General features: G+C 36.1%; 1 protein-coding gene across 4 annotated transcripts in view; it reads left to right on the forward strand.

The window, feature by feature from the left end:
• The window catches only part of LOC122281124 (puromycin-sensitive aminopeptidase), a 16369-nt gene extending 9550 nt beyond the window's left edge, over positions 1–6819 (forward strand). For all 4 annotated transcript variants that reach the window (XM_043092396.1, XM_043092399.1, XM_043092395.1 and 1 more), the window contains exons 15-32: positions 2042–2105; positions 2217–2297; positions 2527–2574; positions 2710–2728; positions 2898–2902; positions 3002–3013; positions 3116–3172; positions 3294–3403; positions 3485–3565; positions 3679–3862; positions 4399–4547; positions 4637–4775; positions 4870–5016; positions 5132–5213; positions 5301–5476; positions 6033–6260; positions 6351–6422; positions 6523–6819. In XM_043092396.1, coding sequence (XP_042948330.1) covers positions 2042–2105; positions 2217–2297; positions 2527–2574; positions 2710–2728; positions 2898–2902; positions 3002–3013; positions 3116–3172; positions 3294–3403; positions 3485–3565; positions 3679–3862; positions 4399–4547; positions 4637–4775; positions 4870–5016; positions 5132–5213; positions 5301–5476; positions 6033–6260; positions 6351–6422; positions 6523–6603 — 1735 coding nt within the window. In that variant the 3' untranslated portion in view covers positions 6604–6819. The remainder of the gene's footprint in view (positions 1–2041; positions 2106–2216; positions 2298–2526; positions 2575–2709; positions 2729–2897; positions 2903–3001; positions 3014–3115; positions 3173–3293; positions 3404–3484; positions 3566–3678; positions 3863–4398; positions 4548–4636; positions 4776–4869; positions 5017–5131; positions 5214–5300; positions 5477–6032; positions 6261–6350; positions 6423–6522) is intronic.
• Positions 6820–14379: the final 7560 nt, after the last annotated feature.

Raw genomic sequence — 14379 nt, forward strand, 5'->3', positions numbered from 1 at the left:
CCTTGTCCCTCAAAGAGAAGGGAAACAATCTCAGTCTAATGGTGTCTTCAGTAACACCATTAATCTTCACAGTATCACAAATCTCCAAGAACATAGCCAGGTGAATATTGGGATCATCAAGTGGTGATCCACTGAATTGAGCCTGCTGCACCATGCTAATCAAAGCTGGTTTGAGCTCAAAGTTGTTGGCATTAATTGGCTGGCGCATTATGCTCGAGTAATTTCCATTCACAACTGGCCGTACATAGTCCTTCAAGGTGCGTGGTAGTACCTCACGATCTTCTTCAGCCATGGCTAGTATCTTATTTCTTCTTAGTGATCTAAGAGTTCTTTCAATCTCCGGATCAACAGGAATAATATCACGAGATCTAGCACGGCGCATCCAACGTCAAAAACACACCTGTAGAACAAATTAAAACAAAATTCTAAATTAAAACCAAGATTACTTTGTATCGATATTGACGAAAAGAATAAGAATAAACCAATCCCCGGCAACGGCGCCAAAAACTTGACCGGTGCAAAACTGCAAGTGCACAGTATCGTAGTTTTATAGTAAAGTAATAAGAAGAGTATCGTCCTCAGGGATTGGTACCTTACTCTTGCCAAATACCAAAATTATGCTAATCTCAATTCTATCTAGAGGAATCGCTAAGGTTTTTGTAGTAGCAAATAAAACTAGATCAACTCAAGAGAAATAAGCAAAGAAAGTAAAACTGATGTTTGAAGATCAAATTCAATAGGGAAGAAAACTTCTAGGAAATCGATTTCACCATAATTCTTCACTATACTTTTCTCATCCAGCTAATTTAACTTAAACCTCTTTTGTCTATTAGCAAATCTCTAATTCATCCAAAAGCCTCTTTCGATAGTCAATTGGAATTGATTCTAGTTTATCAATTCACACAAGAGTATGCAAATTAAATAATCAAGAACGCAATAAGACCAATGATGTAATTATTACACAGGTTCATACAAGTCTTTCGATCTCTATACTTACCTATGCTGAAATATCCAAGATCTACCCTATGATTCCCTCTTTCGATAGCAAATCACAAGATTAATAATCATCTAATCAATGGCCAGTTAATTAGAAGCATTAAACTCAGAATAAATCAGATAAACAAAGAGAGAATTGCATTAAATTAGCATGGACAAACAAGCATAGTTCGGAATTAGGTTACATCGTTTTCCTAGAAAGAAGAAAATTTAGCTCATACTAGAATTGGAATTCAACATAAACGAATTCACCATAATTGTTCTGAGAAGATGGGAAGAAGAAAATAAACACTGAAAAATCCTCCTTGCAGCCTCAACTGGTCGTCAAAAGCTCAAGAGAACGATTCAACGCCTTTCTCCCGTCCGTGCTCGTGTATGAATCCAACGTACGTGCAATAAATTGGAATTCCGTCTCCAAAACAAATGATTTGAATCCCTCTAGCTATGTTTTTCTCTCCCAAAGAGTGTTCTCCAGTCCAAAACCGCGGCTCTAGAGTGAAGAATGGCCTTTTATATGGTCCCACGGCGGAAAACCTAAAATCTGTCAAAATACGATGTTCGCTCGAGCGGGGTGTCGAGCGCGCGTCGAGCGTTCGACTCTGCCTGATTTCGCTCGAGCGTCCTATCGAGCGCACATCGAGCGTTCGACTCTGCCTGATTTCGCTCGAGCGGCCAATGTCTCCGCTCGAGCGATCTTCGTTTTTCAGCAACCCGCTCGAGCTCCCTGTCGAGCGGCAGTCGAGCGTTTGAATCTGCCTGAATTCGCTCGAGCGGCCAAAAGCCTCCGCTCGAGCGAACTTGTAAAATCTGCAATATGAAATTTTGCAAGCCATCACATATCATCTTGAATTGATTCCGATTCATTTGCGTATTAGCTCTTGATCTTATAATTATCTTCTTATGCATGTCCCTTTTATACTTGTAACTGCAGTTTGAATCTAGTTTTCTTCATTCCATGTTGGTTCACGACTTACATGTTAATTGTTAACTTCATCTTTTAGCATTAAAATCATGTTCATACTTCAGTTTGACATAATAATTGCAGAGTGACATGTCGTGACTGGTTCCAGCTCAGCCTAAAAGAAGGTCTCACTGTTTTCCGAGATCAGGTATGGCCTCTCTTTTGATCATCTACAAAGTGGTATTCATAACCTAAAAAATTGTATCTTTTTTTCACCATATTGAGCTTATGAATCTAATAAATCTTTCATTATTGGTAGGAATTTTCATCTGACATGGGAAGCCGTACTGTGAAGCGGATTGCTGATGTTTCAAAGCTTCGAAATTATCAGTTTCCACAGGTCTTGCTTTTCTTTTTCCTTTTTCTCACAAATATATCAAATTTATGTAACTTCTAGATTGATTTATCCATTGTTTCTATGTTGTGATAAATTATTGTTTAGACCATGCAGAGTGTTTGTGGGTAGTCATTTATGCCTTTTGTAATATGGGTGTGCCTTTAATGTTGTAGATGTATTTTGTATAACATGCTGCATTTAAGTGCTAATATTTGTTTTCCTGGTTTTTCAGGATGCTGGTCCCATGGCTCATCCTGTACGGCCACATTCTTACATTAAGGTCCGAAATCATTTTATATTTCTCTTCTACCCCTTAAACAACTCTTTTGTATCAAGTTATAAAGATAATATATGGTTTTCATGAATATTAAGGTTTTAACTTGTGTTCCTTCCCTCCTTTTTTTTCTCTTGACAGATGGACAATTTCTACACAGGCAAGTTTCAGTTTTTTGTATAACTAAACTAGAGTTTATTTGTGTTCACATACTTTGTTTTGGTGAATTGGAGATTGTACATGCTTTTAACTTTTGAATGTTTGACTTTCTTGTGCATTATACTGGATATGATGCTGATTTGGGGGCTTCACACACTTCAAATGTTCAGTGACGGTAGGACTTGTCAATTTGGATTTGTATATTTTAATCCTTGTAGGTTATGAATTCTCAGGAAAGATGTCTAATTCTTCATTGTTTATATTCCTTTTACAGGTGTATGAAAAGGTTTGGCTTTTATTTCTTAAACAACAAACTCGTCATCTCTCTCTCTGTGGATGAGAATTATTGTAAGTCATCAATGACTTGATCTTATGATCCAATTATCAGGGAGCTGAAGTTGTCAGGATGTACAAAACCTTACTGGGGAGTCAAGGGTTCAGAAAAGTAAGATTTAGAATATGCCTGAGCCTGAAGCTGATGATGCGATAAAATATATAATTACTTTGAAAACACTTCTTGTCTATGGAAGCCTGCTGCCTGCTTATGCAGTTTCTCCACATTTCAGGGCATGGATCTTTATTTCAAGAGACATGATGGTCAAGCTGTAACCTGTGAAGATTTTTTTGCTGCCATGCGAGATGCCAATGGTGCCGATTTTGCTAACTTCTTACAATGGTCAGTATAGTACGTTTGTGTCTTTTGAGTTTTCTTCTGATGGCATTGATCCTTGGCCTCTAAAACTCATCTAAAATACAGGTACTCCCAAGCTGGGACCCCTTCTGTCAAAGTATCATCATCTTACAATGCTGAAGCTCATACTCTCTCTTTGAAGTTCAGGTGCACATGCTGGGATTCTGTTTTTTTTTTTTTTTTGGGTAAAAAATCATGGTCTTTCTCATTTGTTGGTGATATCACTAACTATTATGTTTGATGGGGGCGGCTTCTCACAGTCAAGAGGTACCACCCACTCCAGGGCAACCAGTAAAAGAACCCATGTTCATTCCTGTAGCAGTGGGTTTGCTCGACTCAACAGGCAAGGAGATTCCTCTTTCCTCTGTGTATCATGATGGAACATTGCAGTCTGTTGCAAGCAACAACCAGCCAGTATATACAACAGTGCTTCGAGTGACCAAGGTCAATTCAGAAATTTACATATTTTTCTTCCCATTTTCGCATTTGAATGGACCAAAAGGTGTTCTTCTAGCTGTTAAATATATAGGCTGCTTGCGATCACTCAAATGTGATTGAGTTTAGAGAAACGACTTGTACAAGCCCCAATAGACAAGCCCTGCGTATGCCCTTTGTAAAAAGTGGACCCCACCAGGACAAAGTGTAAAAAAAATAAAAAATAAAAAATTCTTTATGAATGGTACCCACATTTTTATAAAAGGACTGCATGGGGGCTTGTCTATTTGGGGCTTATACCTAGCATTACTCATGCAATTATGGGTCAGCAGATGTAATGCTGCGGCTAGGAGAAAGAAGAGATACAAAATCTTGCTAAGTTGCTAACACAATGCACTTCACATGCTAGGAGAACAATGGCCATTGTGTTATGTTTTTATTGACCGGAGACCACATTGCTAAGCCATTAGATTATTCCCTTTTATTATTTTTATATTTATTGTTCCCAGACTAAAATTCATATGCATTTGTTTTGGACTAAGCAGAAAGAGGAAGAGTTTGTGTTTTCCGATATATTTGAACGGCCAGTTCCATCTCTATTGAGGGGCTATAGTGCTCCTATTCGTCTTGAATCCGATCTCACTGACAGTGATCTGTTTTTCCTTCTTGCTCATGATGCTGATGAGTTCAACCGGTTTGTCATTCTAAATACATCAGTACTTATTTATTTGGTTATTGAGTAATTAATGAACAGTTATTTACTTGGTTATTTTTGTTCTGTAGTTGGGAGGCTGGACAAGTGCTGGCACGCAAGTTGATGCTAAACTTGGTGGCTGATTTTCAACAAAACAAGCCATTAGTTCTTAATCAAAATTTTGTGGATGGGCTCAGAAGCATACTATGTGACTCTAGCTTGGATAAAGTATGATGAGGCATTTCCTGCTTTCCAGATGTTTTTTCCAATCCTGGGGAAGGGTGAATGCACTAATAAATTTTAATGACCTTTGATTTTCTAGGAGTTTATTGCCAAAGCGATAACTCTACCTGGTGAAGGGGAAATAATGGACATGATGGAAATTGCTGATCCTGATGCTGTTCATGCTGTTCGTACTTTTATCAGGAAGCAGCTTGCTTTGGAACTGAAAGCGGAGTTACTCACAACAGTATGCCATCCTCACTGGCGTTGCATAATGAATTAATTACCATTCCTGTGCTTCTATCTACTTTATTATTTGACTGAGGGAGAAAGTTCCTGTCTTGAATCTTGATGCTTCACAGGTTGAAAAAAATAGGAGCTCAGAAGAGTACGTGTTTAATCATCCTAATATGGCAAGACGAGCTTTGAAGAATGTTGCTTTAGGTCTGTTTTGCTATTAGTTGTATGCTTGCAAGTTTGGCCTTTGGTAAAACTTTCCACTGATTGATTATGTGTTTGTATTAATGGTAGCATATCTCGCGTTGCTTGAAGATCCCAAGTATACCGAACTTGCGCTGCATGAGTATAGAACTGCCACAAATATGACTGAGCAATTTTCAGCTTTGGTGGCCATTGCGCAGAGCCCTGGTAAAACTCGTGATGATGTGCTGGCCGACTTCTATAGCAAGTGGCAGCATGACTTTTTGGTAATACTTCTACTCAATTTTTCGTAATTTGCTTAAAATTTTTTTTTGGGTCTATGACTCTATGAGTTCCATGTTGTGTATTTATTTCACTTCATGGAGGGGATGTATGGTATGCATTCTGCACAGGATTTTCTCAAGTACAGTTATGGTAGGTATTTGTGTAGTTGTACATATAGTTCCACATTTCTGCTTGTTTACATGGAAAGGATATATTTTTGGGAAGTAAATGGGCACCCCTGATAGATACCACCAAGTTCGTGTTTTGCAGCATCTCTGTGAAAGAAATACATCTAAGTCATTGTTTGTTATTTCAAAGTTGCAAGATTGAAGTAATGATACGTTCCAGGATAGTCCCTAATTGTTAGTGCTTAGTGTGTATTTATTGCTATCCCACCCTTTAGATTAATCTTTCTTTCCTAATGCCAATTTATTCTGTTTTTCGCAAGTGCTTCTGGATTTTAGAGAACTGTCATGTTGTTCGATTTATGCAGGGAAATTCTCTTTGCTTTCTTCTAACTTTATCTTACCTTTCCCAATCTCATGGTTTATTTTTCAGGTTGTGAATAAATGGTTTGCCCTTCAAGCCATGTCTGACATTCCTGGTAATGTCGAGAATGTTCGGAGTCTCTTAAACCATCCTGCATTTGACATGCGGAACCCAAACAAGGTGTATTCGCTCATTGGGGGTTTTTGTGGTTCTCCTGTGAATTTCCATGCAAAGGATGGGTCAGGCTACAAGTTCTTAGGAGAAATCGTGCTGCAGCTTGATAAAATAAATCCTCAGGTCCATTTGGAAAGAAGCCTTTTGCTTTCTACAAGCTATGCCATCACTGACTTCTAACTTTTTGCTTCTTTATCTTTATTGTAATCGCAGGTGGCGTCCCGCATGGTGTCAGCTTTTTCTAGATGGAGGCGATACGATGAAACCCGCCAAAACCTTGCCAAGGTAACATGCTGTTGCTCTCGTTTCATTTAATCACGCTTCACATAATGTCTAAGCACCAAGAGCTAAATAATCTTGTTAAAAATGGATTGGGGTTTTGCAGGCACAGCTGGAGAAGATCATGTCTACCAATGGACTATCGGAGAACGTGTTTGAAATTGCCTCAAAAAGCTTGGCTGCTTAAATTTTGTTGTTTATCTTTGCAGAAAATGCGCCGCCCACACCGGTGACCAAAAATAAATATATTCTGGCACTCTTTGCTTCTCTCTACAAAAAAGTATGCTCTTCATGTGATACTTTTTACTTGGAAGTCAAACATCTTTGTTTTTTTTTTGTTTTGTTTTGTTTGGGATGTGGATGGGGCTGTTTATGATATATATGATGAAGTGTGTTTCTTTCTTGTTTCTTTTCCCCTCAAGTTGAATGAAACCGGGACACCCTCAAAGAGTAGCTTGCAACAGTTCTCTCAAGCCTGATTACACCCAATACGAACTACATAATATCACCGGATGTTGTTGATGTTAGAAAAGTTGTAGAGAAGGTTGGTTTTGTTATGTATTGAAATGGGCCTTAGGTAGTTCCATAAAAACGGTTCATGTGATTTTTGAGCCCCGGTTTTTCTAACCATAAACCTAAGGCAGGTGCTATTTGGACCAAAGGCCACACTGACTTCGTGTTAAGGGAAAAATGATGCATCCAGAATGCAAGACAAAGGCTACCCATTTTCATTTATTTATTTTTATTTAATTGTTAAGGAAATGTTTTTAAATGAGTTTGTAATTTTTTTTAAAAATGTTTAAAGAGATTGAAAAAATGATTGGGAAAAAAAAAAAAAAAAACACAATAAAAAGCACATTTTACACTTGTATGTTGAAATTCTTGTAGCCGGACTAGTTTGTGTAATTAAATACGAAAAATAGTCATAAAATATTTTTCACCAAAGTTAACTTACAAATTGATATTTGATATAGTCGTAAAGTTATTTTTATTATAAAGTAAATTTAATATATTTTATAAAATTATATTAGTTTGTAGATTTATTTCTGTAGAATTTGTTTATGACGGTAATTATGTTATTCTTCTCAATAAATAAATAAATAAACATTTCATGTACGTTAAATTTGAATTAAGATTTATTTATTTTATCTAAATATCTTTAATAATTTGAAGATAGAAATGTTTAACATGGAAGTATTACAAATTACAATATCAGTGAATAAACTACGGTTCAACATTAATTATAATAAAATTTGTCCCGGAAAATTTCCGAATTTCTTCCAAGTGCTTACATCACCACCACTCAGCGTAATGTGCATGCTTCTAGGCAGCATCAACGAACATGCCGGCTTCATCTCTACGTGTCACTGCGTAGTTGGGAGTACTACTTTTCCGTTGACAGTTTCCTTTCATTCACCCTCCCTGGCCACCTTTGTATTTGTATTGTATTAATCAGAACGGACTGTTCTCAGCTCTGACGATTCCACGTGCAGCAACAGACAACCGCACGATCTTTTAAAGACAGCCTCGCTGATGCTTACACAAACCATGTGTCAAAAGAAGTAATCATCATGGGTTAAGGTTACATCACGTGGCATAGAATAATAGGACAACTGGGACCAACTCCGTTAAACTACCAGTTGCTACCTCGTTCTGGTGCATGCAGGAAAGCCACGTGTAGTCCATTGGTTTTGGTACTTCAAACTTTTGGTCTGTCTGGCTGTTCAAACAGACAGGCTTTTTTTGATTGCAGGGCCGAACTTGTACTGTGTACATAGCCTATCACATTGGACCATCCTACATCTAAATTCTAACAGCTCCGCTAGGTACAGTCGTGAGGGGCAGTCGGCGTGCAATCGTTGATATCAGTGTCACGTCAATGTTAATAAGAAATTAAAAAAAGAAATTAAAGGAGAAACCTCGCAGACGCAATTTTGAACATTACAATTCTTTTAAATCTAATTTTTTTTTCAGTTTGTTTCACGAGTCACTTTCTTCCAATTCTAATTTACTTATTACGTAATTTACAGATCTATCCCACTCTGCAAATCCAAGTTTAATTATCCCAAACCCATTTCGCAACTCTCTCTCAAATTCCAATTTACAAATACCTTGACCAATTTACAAACATGTACACCTTTTTTCAGTTCCAGTTTTGGCATCCATCTCTCCAAAAACTTCTTTGTGGCAAACATGTACACCTTCTTTCAGTTCCAGTTTCGGCATCCATCTTTCCAAAAATTTCTTTGTTTTCCATTGCAAAAAAATTATAGAATATAAAAAAATATATGGCAACCATTGCAGAAAAATAAAAATTTGGTTATTGAGATGGAGAGGACGTCCCATGCGCAAGTTGCAAGGTTTGTACCCATTCTCAAATATCTTTTTTTTTTTTTTTTTTAGACAGTTGTGAGGGATTTGAAAATGCTCAAAAATATTTAAACAAAACAAAAATATATTCCTTTTCTTATTTATCTGATTTGGTGTCAGATGTGAGAGATCGAAAATGAAGGAGGCAGAGGTGATTGCACCACGACTGCACAGGACGATTGTATTTAGCTTTTTTCAAATTCTAGTCCCATCTCATGCTCAAAACTGCTTTCCGTACGAGTGGCTTATAAATTAGGGGTGCGGGCCCCGCATGGTGTAGGAGGGGAGTTTTCCATCCATTTTCCACCTGCCTCACTTCGCTTCATTTTTATTTTAAAAAATTATTTTTAAATTCAAAAGTGATCAAAAATATATTTTTAGATTCAAATTATAAATTTAAATTTTATAAATATGACTATAATTTAAAAATTATGTAATTTTTAAATTTACTAATACATATTTTATGTAAATTGTAGTGTAGTAATTTTAAACTATATAGTTTTTAAATTTGTTAATGCATATTTTGTAAATAAATTTAACAAATTGTAATATATATATTTATATATATACATTGTAAAATATATATAAATATTTATGTTTTTATATATAATATATATGTGTAGGGGGCAGGGCATGAGAAATGCGGGACGGGGTTGGGCCCTCCCCACCCCCCGCCTCCGCTAGGGGGACTAGATGCGGGGCAGGGCGGGGCCCCCGCCCCTACCCATGTGGGGTGGTGTTACCCGCTCCGCCATGTGGGGGCGGGGAGAACGGGGGCGAGGTAGCAAGGTGTGGGGCCCCGCTACCCACCCCTATTATAAATGGAGTAAAACTATGAAAAAAACTTAAAATAGGTCGAGTGTTGGTTTCTCTTTTACACCAAGCAATAAAATTGCAACACGTGGTGGACTTGTTGAAATTACGGTAGGTGCACATCCATTCTCTCCTTTCCATTTTTCCTTCTCCTTTCTCTCTTTCCTCTTACCCCCAAAGCACTATTTGGAACCCAATTTCTCATCAACATCTCTTGACAGTTGATAAATTAGAGTGGCAATTGTTGAATTTGAGGGTTGGTAAAAATAAGAAAACAAAAATCAAACTCAAGATCTTTTCTTAGCAACCAAACAGAAATAGATCCCACATTTTCTCACCATCCAAATAGGAATACATTTTTTTAGCATCCAAACGAAAATATATTTTCTCAGCATTCAAACATAAATTTTATTAGAATTTAGTTATGGGTATGATCTAAAAAACTCAAATAGCATTCTCCATTAAAAAGTAAAATTAAGAAAGAGAACACAAATTACAAAAAATATTAAATTTGGAGTTGTAAACGCAAATATAGAACCAGAAAGAAGAAAGAAATCATATAAAAGAAAAGAAAAAAAGGGAGAAGCAAACCACAATAATCTAAAGATGATTATTTACTCCATAGTCACATAAAAAGTACAGCTTCTCCTTTTAGATGGAGGGAGAGAGAGAATTCAAAAAGAAATAGAAAAGGTGGCCTTAAAGAGCAAAAATCTCTGTAGTTATTGGTGCCATCTTTCTCACTTTTTCCTCTCTAACTTTCTTGGAACATTCTATCCATCAAGTCCGTCCTCAATCATATTCTATTTTTTAGTGAGAGAGAGTATTTTAGTGGAAGAGAGAGCAGGGAGATCAACGAGAGATGGGGGAGGAGAGAGAGAGAGCAAGGGGGTAGAGAATGGGGGAGTGAGGTAGGGCTGTACAAAATACCGAAGAACCGACCGGAACCGACTCAGACTGGCCGCTGGAGATCAGAATTGGCCAGAACTAGAGTAGAACCGGTCGGCGTACGGTAGATTTTATTCAAAATCGATATCCAACAGTTCGGTCCCGGTTTGAACCTAGCCTGAACCGCTGAATCGACTGATGGTTTAAATATATTTTTTTTGAATTATATATATATATATATTTATATGAAACGGCGCCGTTTCACTTAAATTGAAGTGAAACGGTATCGTTTTATGACTTAATATTGGAAAAAAAAAATTAAAGGAACGGCGCCGTTTTAACTCTAGGGTTAACACAGCGCCGTTCCACTTCGTCTTCCTCTTCTTTGTATCAGTCACAGTATGCCGCTGCTTCTCTCTCTCGAGCTCTCTCTCTCTCTCTCTCGAGCTCTCTCTCAAGGTGCACGTAGCCACGCAAGGCCACCTCCGTCGCCAGCTCTCTCTCTCTCTCTCTCTCTCTCTCTCTCTCTCTAAGCTCACCTCACGACGTCATATATATATATATATCTCTCTCTCTCAAAACTCTCAGTCAGTGTGTGGCTTCTCCGCACTCTTTCGCTCTCTCTTACGGCACACACAGCCACTGAAGACGTCGACGAACCGACCGGAGTTACGCTGAAACCGAGGATGACGGTTTCCTCTCCATTCTCTGCCCGGTTTTAGTCGAGATTTTCATCATTTTTACCCATCGGTGCAATTTCGATTTTTGTCCAAAACCGAAACCGATATGTCGATTTTCACCCCTAGAGTGAGGGGAAAAAGATCAAACAGCTGTAATTTTTTTTTTCACTTGTACGTGAGTGCATATTGTAATTTGTCGTATCTCTTATGTGGTAACTTGTGATTTGCTGGTGTAAAACGAAGACAAACACCCAACCGATTCAGAGGCTCTTTCTAAAATTATGTCTAAGTTTTAAATAGATAAATCTTATATAAGTCCTTAGATTTTATTAATAAAAAATATTTTTTTACACATTTTTTATAAATAAGATTTACTTTTTTTTATAAAGATTTAATATAAATCATTTATGTTATAAGTATATGTTATGTTTGTGGAGTCAAAGTTTCTGACCTAAAATTAGGCCTAAACCTAGTCACCAAATGGATAATACCAAACCAAATTAATGTTGAAGAATCATCAACATTTATGTTTCTTTGCCAATTATAAATATTTGGGATTTTTAATGTTTTCTTAGGGTGTTTTTTTTTTTTGACCTTTTGGTGTCTTTTTTTTAGGTTGTGGAAAGGTCAAGCAAAAAGTGGGGAAATAAAATATACAATAAAAGTTTGAAATTTAACCCATATTTTGATTGGTTGCTTTCTCTTTTATTATTATTATTATTAGTCATCCTAGGATTTTACTTAAAAGTTATATTAATTATGGCCAGAAAAGTCTTCTTTGTGATGCTTTGATTTTTGAGAAGCCAAGGAAAAGAGGAATATTAGTGCATCAATGGAACCCATTTGCTTTTCCTTGTACCTTTATATTGGCAATAATATATTGGCAATAATATAAAGAATGAGTATGGAATATTAAATGAAAGCATCCGAAAGGAAGTTTCCTTTTTCAATTGAATTGTAAAAAGCAGCTTCATCTCTTATATGTGGGTTTCATTTTATAAATTATGGTTGAGATCTTGATCTGAGTTTGAACCCCTCCTCAAGTCTCCCAGCATCAATATCAATTCATGACATAGCCAACGAATTTACACGTTATTTCAATTGGATGTAGGGAAAGACAAAGCTCATGATGATCAAAGTCCCCACGGGAAAGAAATTAATGAAAACTCATGCATGCATGGCTGATGAAATCCCCCACTTGTGGTCCACCTTTACGTGCCATCCAGGTAAAAGAAAATTAGCAACTTGTTAGGACCGAATCATGAGATTAATTAATTAAACAATTCTCATCTGCTCTTTCATTGACCTATAATAAGCTAACAAATGGATGCAATAATTGAAAAAATAACACCATCCTGGTAAGGGGACCTCAATCATAACAGGGCCAGGATTGAGTCAAAAGCAGTTCACTGCATCTAACTCTCGAGTCTTTTTCTTGGGGCATCACTTCATGGCCTACTTTCCTACACTTCGAATATATGGGTTCTTGCCAGCCTCAGGTCTTCAAAACCTTGTTTTCTTCTATCAAACTTAAAGAAATTGCATGTGCAGTAGTACTCATCATATTCTTTGATTTACACAAGTTTAACTCAGATCCTTGCAGAAAACACACCATTAATGGAGTAATTGCATGTCACAAAGGGTACTAGAAAGCTTTATATTATTACATAATTTTTTTTTTTTTCTAAGAAAGCTTTTATATCATCTTTGATTCATATCTCAATCATTTTCGATACCCACTTTCCAAAACAAATTCTCTCTTTTCCATCCCCAAAGGAGTTATACCCCCAAAAGTCTACAGAGGGCTAGCTAGCTAGCTCATCATGTTGCCTGCATTGCCTGGAAATATCTAGCTGGGGGCATGTTTGGGTGGGACCCAAGACCTGATTAGTTGTTGATAAGGCTTTTTTATTCATGAAATCCAAATCTTTTATCTAAAAGATTAGAAAGTTAAAAAGAGGTAAAAAAAAAAATTATAATTATAGAATATATAATTACTGTATATTTAAAAAAAATTAAATAAATATAAAATTTAAAAGAAAAAATAATTTTTTAATAATAAATTTTATTTTATTTTTTTAAAATCTATGATATTTACACCATCTATACCTACATTTAACCTTACTAAAACTAAAATAACCATAAAATACATCATCCCTAGATTAAAAAACAAAGCGAATCACAATCTGTAAAAGGTACTGCCAAATGCTTTAAAGGAAGATAAGAAAAAGTTGGAGACACAGAAAGGCTCTTTTGCAACAATGATATTCCACAATGCTCCATGTGTGAAAAAGAGAGGGGTTTGAACTTTGAGGGCATCAATTTCAGTAAAATAAAATAAAATAAATATTATTTATAAAGGTAAGGTCGTGTTAAGTCATGAGAGAGAGAGAGATGGAGCTGCCGTGCAAGTTAGTTTAAGCTTTTATAACAAAGTTGGTGGCTGGTAAAGGGAGGAAGAATTTTTGGGGGAGGGATGGGTCCCAAAATTCTAGGGCACTGTAGAAGTAGATGTGCACACGTGCACTCACATTTGACATCACCATTACAAAAGCCAAAAGAAAGGGCTTTCTCGGTAAATATTATTTAATCATCATTCCAAGATATTAAAAGAGTACCTCACTAATATTTCACTTTCTCAATGCCATTGTTGGACGATCCTATCCTTAACAACAATATAATATTACATGTCATAATTTATAATAATAAATCAAATTTTATCATTTAAATGATATATATGCTCTATTCTATAAACCAACTTTAAAATAAAATAATTCTTATTATAATTTATTTGAAAACTATATATGCGAGAAAGAATCGAACCGAAATCTATAAAAACGAAAAGGTTTTGATAATTACACGTTTGAATATTAGAAAGGAAAAGAAAAAAGAATAATATATTTGAAGAGTTTGAAATAAGAAATTGACATAAGATTTGGAAACCAAAGGATGAATTGGGAATTTCGTTAGATAGGGATGAGAGTACACATCATATTTGACATCCTAATTAGGGAAATTTCACACAATCAAGACTTTTCAGAATTATAACTAGGAAGGGCAATTATGTAAATTACTCAAAGTGCTTAATGCTAGATATTAATTGAAATAAAATATAGATAATCACATGTAGAAAGCAAGTCATTGCCGTGTTTGACCTCAGAAGCGTTACTTGCAGTAAATAAATAAATAAATAATTCTTAATATTTATAAGT

This window comes from Carya illinoinensis, chromosome 11 (genome assembly GCF_018687715.1).
Source record: "Carya illinoinensis cultivar Pawnee chromosome 11, C.illinoinensisPawnee_v1, whole genome shotgun sequence".
Lineage (NCBI taxonomy): Eukaryota > Viridiplantae > Streptophyta > Magnoliopsida > Fagales > Juglandaceae > Carya > Carya illinoinensis.